We start from the raw sequence: 12,544 nt of genomic DNA on the forward strand, positions 1-12,544 counted from the left end.
TCAACAATGGGCATGGGGACCAATGGGGCCTTAGGTGTCCACAGGGGTGCAGCTAGCTGGCACTCTGGACAGGAGTTACAATAGTCCCTTACTTCCTGATGCACGCTGGGCCAAAAGAAGCGTTTCAGTATCTGGGTTAGAGTCTTCTTGTGGCCCAAGTGCCCGGCAGCTGGGATAGTTGATCCTGCCGCAGTTCAAAATGAGGTCACTGCTTCGTCCGGTGCAAGTCAATTACGGCCCCATCGACCGTGGCTAGTCGCTCGTAAGCGTGACTGAGGGTGGGATCTGCCCTCTGGTCATGACAAAAGTCAGTGTGAAGCAGGGGCTCAGCAGCAGCCCCTGGAAGGGGGGTCCATGGGTTCTTCTTCCAGTCGACTGGGGTCTGGTGCCCCCCCCCCCGCGTGCTTCTCAGGGCCCCCCCCCCCCTTCCAGTACTGGGATACCTGCGGCACACTCATCGGCCTGTAAGCGGAGGACTTCCAGGAAGTCAGGCCAGTCCTGTCCCAGGATCACCGGGTAGGCAAGCCTAGGAGCCAGGCCAACCACCATCGATCGCCTGACCCCATCCACGGTCAGCCGGACTTGGACACTGGGGTAGGGTCGTACGTTGCCATGAATGCACCGGAGATGGATTGTCCCCAGGCGTGGGTCTGCCTGGAGGCCCAGGCTTTGACGAACCAAGGTCAGGCCGCAGCCTGAGTCAATTAGGGCCAAGGTTGGGCAATCCCTGACAACCACTGGCTCCGTAATCTTGGAAGCCTGTGGGCGTTGGGTGCTGGCTTCTTCCGAGCAGAGCTGGCCGAAGCTGCAATCCATCTCAGTGCAGTCTCACTGTAAATGGCCATATTTCCTGCAGGAAAAACAGGGGCCGAGGTCCGAGTGCCCAGGCCAGGACAGTGTTCCTGCCTGGCCCTAGGAGGGCTTTGGTTGGTCCCTCAGGTATTGGGCTGAGGTGCCAGGCCTTGTCGAAGCGGGACCGCGACAGGTCAGGGTCGGGGCTCTGAGCCCCATGATGGATTTCATGGCTCAGTCCGGGTGGCCCCCCTTTTCTCTGTGTTAGGGTGCTCCGGTCCTGGCGGGGCAGCTCAAATGATTGGTCCCACCGGTGCTTCGGCGGCGAGGAAATCCTCCATCAGGGTGACAGCAGCAGTTAACGTTGTAGGCCAATGGCAGAGGACCAAGACCCTCCCTCGCGATGGGAGTATATGGACGAATTGCTCCAGAATAATTTGTTCAACGAGCTCATCCGGGATTCACCCTTCGGGCTATAGCCACCGGTTGCAGGCTTCCCTCAAGTCTTGCGCTACCATCCGAGGTCGGGCCCTCGTAGGGTAGACCAGGCTCCGGAACCGCTGTCGAAAGGTCTCTGGACTAACGTCCAAAGCATCTAAGATGGCCGCCTTTACCCAGGTGTAGTCCCATGGCGCATCCGTGGGCAGGCCCCGATATACGGATTGGGCGGTCTCGGTCAGGTACGGGGCCAAGATAGTAGCCCATTGGTCGTGGGCCTAGCCTGCGACTAACACCACCATTTCGAAAGGCACAAGAGAGGCTTCTGGGTCATCATTGGGGCCCATCTTGGTCAATGGGATGGGAGGTGCTAGGCTGGGTGGTCCAGTGGCACCCGCAGGCTGGGGCTCCGTAGGACGGAGCAGCAAGGTTGCCAACTGCTGTAGGCATTGCTGCTGGTGGTCCCGGATCTGGTGTCCCAGCTCCAAAATCAGCTGTTGCTGTTGGGTCCCAAGCTGCTGGACCAGCTGCTGCTGCTGCTGCTGCTGCTGCTGCTGGAGCTGGGCGGCTGCCTGTTGCTGCTGCTGGTGGAGCTGGGCGGCCTGCTGCTGCTGTTGGCTTTCGGCTAAGAACTTTATAAGCTTGTCCATATGCGTGGTCGCTCGGGCCCACTCCACCGCAGATCCCTTCTCACAAGGATCGGGGATCATGACCACATTCTCCACCACGTGTACGGGTTTGGCCGGGGCTCCCCCTCCAACCCTCCCGGTGTGGCTGGGAACCGGGCCACTTCACTACTTAGGTCCAGTGAATCAGGGGAATTAGCCTGGCTGGGCGGCAAACAGTCACCAGCTCAGGCCCTCAGGCAGGGGCTGAGCAAACAGTTCAATAATAGGCCCAGGCCCTGGGTCAGGGCTGGGCAGCAAACAGTCAGGAACTCGGGAACTGTTTTTAGCAGAGAAGGGGGAACTTTCTCCCCCACACACTCTCCCGTACTCCCTTAGCTAATGTAATCTTTGCCGCAGTTCACATATAAACTTTGTACATCTTGCTGTTTTATTTCACTAGACTCTCTCCCGATTTCCCATCACCACTATCTTTGGTGCTCCGACTTTGTTCCGCATGCTGGTGCAGCATGATCTTACCAGGTACTTCAGGAAAGAGAAGACTTACTAACAATATCACCTGGATACATTTTAATGAAATCACAGTTCTAGGTGCTTGGCACAATATATTGAGTTTCATCAGTATAACCAGCATCTTCTGAAAAGATACTTATGAGAAATGCGTGGGTATTTCATAGTTTCATTATGAAAGATAAAGGATACACAGGATTTTCCACTGTTCCTCTCCAAAATGTTGGGGTCAAAGCTGACATTCTTAGCAAAGCTCAAAGGGGGTGAAGCCAAGTGCATCAAACCCAGAAACAATGTTCTCACGAACCCATTTAGAGGTGCTCAGATTCCACGGTGATGGGTGACCTTCTGAAAACTTAAGTAGACTGAGCTGGTGTGTCAAGTTTTACACAGTGCTAGCAACAGGGTCAGAAACACTAGTTAGTGCCATGACTTCAGTGCTGGGAATACAACTCTTCAAAGATGGTCCTTCTGCACATGCGGTGGCAGGACTCACGAATAATCTTTTGTAGGAAACTGCTAAATACTAGCAAAATTCTCTACCATAAATTTCAGTTACCCAAGGATTTTGATTTTCATACCTTAGCGATGTGTTTTTCATAATGGCCCATTCATGTGACTGTAACTGAGTAGGAATGTGAGCTGATTTCAGTGGGACTACTGGTCAGAGTTTAGCACAGGCATGTGTCCTTGCAGAATCAGGAGCTAAAGTAGCTGAAATCTCTTCCTCTGATTTCTGTACTCGAGTGAATTTAGCTCTTTCAACCAAGAGCTTTCCATTACTGTTTGTTGCCATTTGCAAGCCCTTTAGCTGCTGTGCTTATCACCAATAGCCACTGGAATCCAGCAACAGGCCCCTTTGCCCTCAATGGCCTTTCAGTGACTCTCATGATTTTTAAAATCCTTATTAAGTTACAAGTTCATGAGTCTGCAGCACTGTGTAAGTGGAGGGGAGCCACTCAACCCAGAAGTGATGGAGCAGTGGAAAAGAACGACTGGCCTGACTATCTGTGAAGTATATGGACAAACAGAAACAGTACGTTCAAATGGGTTAATAATGTGTTAGTTAGTTTTAATTTCGTTTGCTTTTTTGAGTTGTATGGTTAAAAAAAGCCAAAGGGAAACCATTTGTTACTTACTTGAAATGCCAAGGAAGAGTCCATTAAAATACAGTAACTTATATATTTACGGTGATTTGAAAACATGGCTTTCTTGTAGAGCTCAGGGAAAAGGTGGAGTTTTTGTGCTTTCATCTTTCCATAAAGATTTCTGAGAAAATCCTGAGTGAAGTGATAGGGAAGAAGGAGGATGTTGTTGCTAAGATATAGGACTGGGGGTCAAGATAACTGGATTCTTTTACAGGTTGTTTCACAGACTTGCTGTGTGACCTCATGCAAGTTACTCCACCGTCCCAATCTTTAAAATACCTGCCTAGCCCCCAGGGGTTTTGTAACCCTTAATTCATAGCAGTTTGGAACTGGAAGTGGAAAATTAATGGCTGTAGAACCTGACTGAATATATGTAATATTTCTGCAGAAATAAAATTCTCTTTTCACAGGGAATAGTTTGTTCCGTTTTCAAAGGGATGAAGATTAAACCAGGATCAATGGGAAAGGCAGTTCCCCTTTATGATGTTCAGGTTTGTTAATACAACTTCCTGTCTTATATCAGTTTAAGTTATTTGCTTTACTGAAGTAGGTTTTTCTTCTTCTAGATCATAGATGAGAATGCCAGTGTTCTGCCTCCTGGACAAGAAGGGGAAATTGCCATCAGAATCAAACCTAAAAGGCCACTTGATCTTTTCTCTAAGTACGTAGTAAGGAACTTGTTTTACCACCCTAGGAAACCCCTATAATTCCGTACTAGATACAAAGACCCAGATTTTCATCAGATTTTATGCCTATTCACCAATCTCAAGGTCATGCACTGGACTAACAGTCCTCCCAACTAAGGAGAATCTGAAGGAACTCTCTTCAAAGTAGAGATGGGACCAGGTTAAAAGAATCTAGATCCAGATTTCAATCATCTCAACATTTGGAGGTGTTTGGATCCAGAGTTTTGGTTCAGCACCTTTTAAAACTGGGCTCTGAAAGTCAAGCTGAAGTTCCATCTAGCACATCCTCACCAATGACCCTGACTGCACTGAGTATTATATGTGTAGTGTGCATTATTTGTGCATCTATAATGCACCTCCATGTGGATATAAATCTAAAGTTTTGAGCAGGTGATGAGGACATCTTGAAACCTGGACTTCCTTTCCTGACTGTGCCACCACCTTGCTGTGTGACATAGATAAATAAAAATGTGTAAATAAAGGGTGTAGTAGAGCATGCCTCCCTATGTGTCCTGAAGAATTCAAGGAGGAATTTTGAAGCAGAATGCCCCCTGCGTCTCCTCCTCCACTACGGACTATATCTAATTCGGAACCTCTGTCTGAACCTTTCCCCGTCAATGAGGTGGAGTTTACAATACCCACCTTTGTACAACTCTTTGAGATTCTATTACCAAAGGTGCTATTTAAAGACAAAGGATTGTTATTTATTTCTCTTTCATTGCTATACATTAATATGCTATACAGGTTGGATCACTTTACATTTGTGTGTAAAACAGGAGAATTTATGATTATACTACACTAAAGATTTTAATTGTCATTTGTGAAATGTTATCAGGATAACCGAAGACGTGAGCTGTAGCTCACGAAAGCTCATGCTAAAATAAATTTGTTAGTCTTTAAGGTGCCACAAGTACTCCTGTTCTTTTTCCTGAGAAAACCGCTTCATCAGAACATGGAAATTATTTTGTCACGGGAGACAGAGGGACTATGGATGAAGAAGGATATTTCTGGTTTCTTGGAAGATCTGATGATGTCATCAATTCTTCAGGGTTAGTTTGTTTTACTGGTTTTTCAAGATTTGTATAGTTCTAGCATAATATAGCATAAGATTTATAAGAGAGAAACTGGTGATGAGTTTTTTGCAAGAAGTAACTTACAAGGGGACTTACAAGAATTCAAATGAATCAGACATAGTCTTATTCTGGCAGCATGGTTCAATGACTAGTGCGTTAGACGAGGACTCAGGAGAGCAGGAGTCTATCCTTGGCTCTGCCACTGCCCTGCTGTGTAACCTTGGTCAAGTCAGTTGCTGTCTCTGTTTCTCCTGACACCCTTTGTCTGTTGGAGGAGGGAGTTTTTTGCAGCACACCTAGCACAACATGGGTCTGATTTTGGCTGGGTCCTTAGGCAATAATCAGTTCTTTCGTACCCCAGTACTGGTTAAAAGACCATATTCACAGCAGATCAGTATAATTACATACCTCCTTTTCCTCTCCTAGGTATCGTATTGGACCATCTGAAGTAGAGAATGCCTTCATAAAGCACCCGGATGTAGTAGAATCCGCTGCTGTCAGCAGCCCAGATCCCCTCAGAGGCGAGGTAATGAGGTTGAGAGTGATGAGGAAAATATTTCATAGAGGCAAAACAGTTTGTGATTCACTGTACAAAGTGCAGCTGTTGCACAGCATCACGTCAGTGTGAATGGTCCTTTACCAGGGTGATAAACAGAAACCTATGTACATCCCTTTGCTCTATTTATTCACCTCCACAGTCTCTGCCAAGAGATAATTATGGTGACAGACACTTTCCCATCAATAGACCTTCCTGCTATTAAGGGCTTGTCAACACACACAAGTTGTAACACTTTTTACAATACCGGTATAGTTAGAGCAGTACAGCACCCTTTGTGTGCATGCAGTTATTGGTAGAAATGTGCTGATAGCGGTACAGCTATTCCCATCCTGAAAGGGGAATAAGTTATACTGGTACAGGGCAACTTTATACTGGTATAATTGTATCCATAGTAGTGGTTACATTGAAAAAAAAATCACACCCCACATCAGCATAGTTATACCAGGACAAAAACTGTGTGCAGACTAGGCGCAAAAGTGCCTTGAAAGCACAGTCCTGCCATTGTGGAGTGGAACTGTACTGCCTGAGTCTGAGTTGTGTGACCAGTGCATGCTCAGTGCTTCAGAGAAATCAAAGCTTCCTGAAGCTCCCACAGAGCACAGTCACTGCAATCCCCCTTCCATCATGTGCTCCTTCCTAAGTCCGACCAGCCCTGCTGCTTAGTGTGCGTGATGGGGGAAGCGAGGCCATGGCCATGCTTCCTAACCAGCGTGGCCAGCTTTGGAGACGGTGGGAGCATGAGCCAGGAGCAACCATTTTGATCGTGAGAACTACAATTGCACGTGAGCCCTGCACTGCTGTGAAAGGCAGAGGGGACAGTCCTTGCACCCCTTCTCTCACTTACCTGCCTACTCACAGGCTGGCGCTCAGTTTTAGAGACAGACGGCTGTCTTCACACATCTCTTAACCATCTCGTACTCTGGGAACGATATTGCTAACTGGGAACTAAATCTAACAATATTTATAAATTGCTGGTGTCAGTTTGGTACTATTGATTTTACCCTGTAGGTGGTGAAAGCTTTTGTGGTCTTGTCACCTGCCTTTTCCTCGTGTGACCTGGAAAAATTAACGCTTGAGTTGCAGGAGCATGTCAAGAAAGTCACCGCTCCATACAAATATCCCAGAAAGGCAAGTACCCCCAAGCGGTGATTTTTAACATGGGATACGTCTCCTTCTTAAATCTCTCCAGAATGAACCATTCTGGGTTTACTTCGAACTACAAAGATTCCTTCACTCATCGAAAAGAGAGAGATCAAGACTTAGAGAGACCCTTTGGTTCAGGGAAACTTTCCTAAATCTCATTTATTTTTCTCTTTCATACGTTTTTAATTTGCCTCATTGAAAACTGATGAACGATTTGTTCCTTTGGCTTTGGAGTAAACATATTAGAGACAGCCCCGGAAGTATCCATCTTAGGTTTCTTACAAAACCCAGAGCATCTTGGGAAATTGTATGTGCAGTCCGTTAGGGCACGTCTACACGTACAGAACTGCAGTGGTGCAGCTGTACCTATGCAGGCAGCTGTTCCGCTGTAGCACATTAAGCGATTACACTCTATGCTGACAGGAAAGAGTTCTCCCATCGGCATAATAAAAACACCTCCTTGAATGGCAGAAGCTATGTCGGTGGGAGGAGCTCTCCTGCCAACATAACGCTGTGCACACGAGCGCTTATGTTGGTTTAACTTATGTCACTCAGGAGGTGGTTTATTCACACCTCTGAGTGACATAAGTTATGCCGACAAGCTGTAGTGTAGACATAGTCTTAGTTAGTGCCTGATTCTGGAAACTGTCAGGCAAGTAGCCCTGACTCATGTGAGTCCTCCCATTCTTCCACATGGGGTCAGAGCCACCATTGCAAAAAAAAAAATCCCAAAACATCACTGGAAGCATACTAAGTTGTTTTGTGTTTTTTATTAGATGGAATTTGTCCAACAGCTACCCAAGACAATCACCGGGAAAATCAAGAGGAATGAGTTAAGGAACAAAGAATGGGGGTGAATGTAACATTGTTGGGAGTTTAACATAGCTTCTTTCACTCCAATGATGCCATGCAAGTTGTAACAGTTCTCAAAACTGTGCCCCAAACTGTGTTACCTTGTTCAATAAATACTATATTTACTTTGCACCCTGTTTTTGGTGATGGTTTATTTTTTAAATGTACATCAGTGTGTCACAAAGATTTTAAAATACTGTTCAGTTATCTTGCTCCGATAGCATTTCAGATACATATGTTACAGCCATTCAGTCAAACTAATCATTCCTCTCAACTACCCAATCTTCTTCCTTTCCCTTTTTCTCCGGGTGCCTTGAATGCCTCAAACTCCCTTCTCTACTCCCAGCTGAATCCCCTGGAATCTAGATTCTAAGGCTTGTGTAGTCCCAGACCATCTTTAACCAAGCTCACCTTCTCCTGGCTAAGTGGCAGGAGTCCTCCTTGATCTGTCTGCCACTTTCAACACAACTTATCACTCCCTCCTCAATTCTAGCTTCTCTTTCTCTCTCTCTCTCCTTACTGATGCAAAGCCTCCTTCAGCATTTTCAATGGTTCCACCTCCTTCCCCCTTTTGGGCATCTTGCAAATCTCTCCACTCAGTTCTCTTCTCTTTTTCTCTGACACTTTATCACTGGGTGTCATCATCTGCACTCATGGTTGATGACTCCCAAACCTACCTCTCAATACTCCTCCTTTCCTCCTCTGTGCAATCACATGTAGACAAGACATACACTAGCTCTGCTCGAGCTAGAATGCTAAAAATAGCAGCATGGCAGTGGCAGCATAGGCGGCAGCTCAGGCTAGCTGCCCTAGTATGCACCCACAGAGTCAGGCAGGATTGTACTTGAGGGAGGCTAGCTCAAACCACCGCCCTTGACACTGTGGCCAGTGCTATTTTTAGTGCACTAACTCAGTCAGAGCTAGCAGATGTCTCTCTACGAGTGCAGGGAAGCACCCTTCCAGCTGGTATGTAGATATACCCTCTACCTGCCAAAATCAATCTCCCCATCTTCCCCTTCAAACTGGCTCCTCTCCTTCCAGTCTCCATTACCACAACAAACTCCACCGGTCTCCCCCTCAGCTTTTATCTTTGGTGCTGCAGGCAGGAAGGGTCACTCTCTCTCAATTCCAGGGATATTCTAGGAGCCAGCCCCTTGTACCCCACAATATGTGCACACATGCACACAGAGCGGTAGGCGTAGGAAACATTCTCTTTCTCTCTGCAATGGCTCTGCACTAAGCTGCAGGGGAACACCCCATGAGGCCTAGCACAATAGCTAGGGAACCCCTAACTGCATTAGGAAGTGGAAAACCCTAATTCCTAGATCCCCCAGGTAAACCTTGGGATTGGAGAGGGTAGTAGCCCTGCTCAACATGCCTGCTGACAGCATAATGGCTTCTCTTCTCCTCTCCCCTCCCCATCCCGTGGGTCTTCTGGGGGCACCAGCTGGCTGTTCTCCTCCTCCCCTACTGACGTCAATGGGAGTTTTGCAGTCAACTTCACTGAAGCCAGGATTCATTTAGTTTGCTGATTTTCCAAACTCTAATCCAGTCTGTTAAATATAAAGAGCTTTAATTTTACTTTTTGTAAGCCTGAACTATGGAACTGCCCCCACTATTACCCCTTGTCAAACTGGCCACAGAAGATGCACCATGTGATTTTCCCTTTAACTTCTGCTCTTTGTACCTTCAGCCAACTCAGCTGAAAAAGTGGGTAAAAGTCAAGAGACCTGTCCGCATGATTCATTTTACAGCAGAACCAGGATCATTCTCCTTGCTCACTGTCCTTGTGTGGAATACTGCATTAGACCACACCAGGTATGGGGAGGGATAGCTCAGTGGTTTGAGCCTTGGCCTGCTAAACCTAGGATTGTGAGTTCAATCGTTGAGGGGGTCATTTAAGGAACTGGGGTGAAAATCTGTCTGGGGATTGGTCCTGCTTTGAGTAGGGGGTTGGACTAGATGATCTCCTGAGGTCCCTTCCAACCTTGATATTCTATGATGATCTCCTTAATGTTATTGTTTATAACAAACTCATGCCTAATGTTCAAGATGGATGACTTATTAATTCAAAACTGTAAATTCTTCCCCTCTCCCCAAGTTCAAAGTACTGATGATGGTTGCTGTCCACTCCATTTGGAATCATTTCTGAAATACACAGTAGCACCTGCAAGTATTTGGAAGCAAAATATGGTTGTCAAGCTCAACTTTCTTTCTGAGCGATAAAGATGGAACTTGGGTAAATGTAACCCTCTCATAAAAAACAAAAAGCATCATTTTGCATACAATGACCTTCCACTTTCCCCCAAGATCTGGTCCCAAAGTCATCTTGATATTATTCGCAGAGGCAACAGGAAATCAATTATGGTAATAGATAGAAATGTTTATATCAAAGGTAATTTTTCTTTAAAAATAAATGTTTCCTTGTGAACGTAAGGTTTGACCTGCAGCCAGTCCAGTTTCATTTGCTCTTCTCCTGTGTGTGAGAAACAGAGAGAGATTTTTCTAAAACAATGGACCATTATTACACTGGGGGTTGCAAAAGTAGTAAAGCCTTGTAGATATCAATTATGTTAAGGAAAACATGTAGCTGCACTGACCTTTCTAGAAAAACTGCATTTTGCCCTCCCCATATGTGTGAGGCATTAATGCTAGCAGGGCTTTGTATAAATGGAAGGGAGCAAGAGGAGGCTGGGTGGAGGGAGATCGTCCTCACAGACCTCTATAGCCAGTTCTGGGTTTACAATGGCACCAGTGGTGCTGTGGCTCTGTACCCACACTGGGAAGGGGCTCATTATGGATCCGGCTAACCCATCCACACAGCCAGATCTGGCTGCCCTTGCCCCAGGGCCAGCTCCAGACCCCAGCGCGCCAAGCACGCGCTTGGGGTGGCGTGCCGCGAGAGGGCAGCAGGCGGCTCCGGTGGACCTCCCGCAGACATGCCTGCGGACGGTCCGCTGGTCCCGCGGCTCCGGTGGACCTCCCGCAGACATGGCTGCAGACGGTCCGCTGGTCCTGCGGCTTCGGTGGAGCATCCGCAGGCACGTCTGCAGGAGGTCCACCGGAGCCGCGGGACCGGCGACCGCCAGAGCGCCCCCTGCGGCGTGCCGCCCTGCTTGGGGCGGCGCAATTCCTAGAGCTGCCCCTGCCTTGCCCAGGGCAGTCCAGCACCCAGGCCTTGCTGGGTGAATGGCTCCCAGCCAGCAGGTCCCGCTCGCCTGTAGAGGGCTCGCTGCCCTGCAGCTGGGCTCTGCTATGTGAGCGTTGCTGGCCATGGTGTTATACTTATAAGAAGCACACGGGATCTTTATAGAGGAGAAGGCAAAAACGCCGCATTTATTGAGAATACAGCAGTTAGCATATGCTTTTTAGTTACACACACACACATACCATGCACCCAGTCCTGCCAGTTGATGTTTATAGTTACCAGTCCAGAGTCTGGATCAATCTAGTGGGGAGCCAGGCTCTGTCGGTCACAATCCGATGTTCCTGGAATGTGGCAAGACGAACCCAAAGTCCCATGGCAAAGCACCCTGTTCTTATAGTCTTTTTTTGTTGTTGAAGTTTATGGATTTTGCTGTGTCAGTCTCTGTTATCTTCTGATGTAAACATTCCAATACACCTCCGAGAGGGTCATTCTGTTCTGGTTTTGATTCAATTAATTTGTTTTGTCCTTAGGGGTGCCAAACTTACCTCAATCTGACCTTCCTTCATTATGGATGCACGTTGATAATTCTTTGGCAGCGGTAAATCTCTTCACTCCTCCTTCCGTGACCATTTGGCTATAACAATGGCCTTCACACCTTAGCTTTTCCTGATGCAGACATTCCTCATTTACACAAATAATTTTTTACAGAACCCTTTAAAGGTATACAGCAGTTTTTATGTTGAGCAAGAAAAGGCATTGTAAATTAAGCCTTCCTAAATCTTATAAGCAAAACAATTTACACTGGGGCCCAGGCCTTTAAGGTTCCTTTAATCTCCTTAACAGAGACACAATACAAGAGCCTGTCTCTTACTTTCTAAACCTTAAAACAAAGAAATGTATATTTAACTAGAGTGCCTAATTTGTAATATATGTAGGAAACCGTAGTAGACATTATAACTTATCCTAAAACAAAAGGGTGACCATAATCAGTCATAAGGATTGTTCTGGTCTGTCATGCCTTTCTGCTGTTCAAAAAGGGTGGCTGGCATGATGAAATCAAATCATACATTAATTCTCATAGTACAACTATAAAATCCTGCTCCTACATGGGGCTGCCGTGTTCCATTGCCCACGGCCAGCCCCTCACTCTGGGAATCGCCCCTCTCCCCCCGCACCATGCCCCATTGCTCCCATGGGGACCCACAAAAAGTTAATCCGGTCCTGTCTATAGCCTTGCTACCTGGGCATCAGCAAGTAATTAGCTCATTGTCTCTGTGTTGTATAAAACAGGTGGCAGCTGCCCTGAACATTTTCCTGAAGGAACTCGCCTGAGGAAACTGGACAGTTTCAATAGCTGTAGTGCTCTTGTGGGGTATTTGAATGTATTAAGAAGTAAACCCTAATATCAGAATTAATCATGAGAAAAGACCAATATATTTAGAGGTGTAGGGGGCTGTTGGCCCCTTGCTGAAGCTTAGCTGGTTGACCCTCTCCCAGTACCAGGAAAAAAGGAGATGGGCCACAGAGGATCCTGAGACGGATGGGTCCCCAGGGCCAATGGGAGAGAGG

General features: G+C 47.0%; 1 protein-coding gene across 1 annotated transcript; it reads left to right on the forward strand.

Moving 5' to 3' along the window:
* Nucleotides 1–837: 837 nt before the first annotated feature.
* On the forward strand, nt 838–7,832 carry LOC120374112 (acyl-coenzyme A synthetase ACSM3, mitochondrial-like). The gene is made up of 9 exons (XM_039493377.1): nt 838–939; nt 2,299–2,378; nt 3,279–3,402; nt 3,925–4,005; nt 4,081–4,145; nt 5,127–5,249; nt 5,700–5,799; nt 6,841–6,960; nt 7,752–7,832. Exons 1-9 carry the CDS (start codon nt 838–840, stop codon nt 7,830–7,832), a joined length of 876 nt encoding a protein of 291 aa, XP_039349311.1.
* The last annotated feature ends 4,712 nt before the right edge of the window (nt 7,833–12,544 follow it).

Source organism: Mauremys reevesii, linkage group 10 (genome assembly GCF_016161935.1).
Source record: "Mauremys reevesii isolate NIE-2019 linkage group 10, ASM1616193v1, whole genome shotgun sequence".
Taxonomy (NCBI): domain Eukaryota; kingdom Metazoa; phylum Chordata; order Testudines; family Geoemydidae; genus Mauremys; species Mauremys reevesii.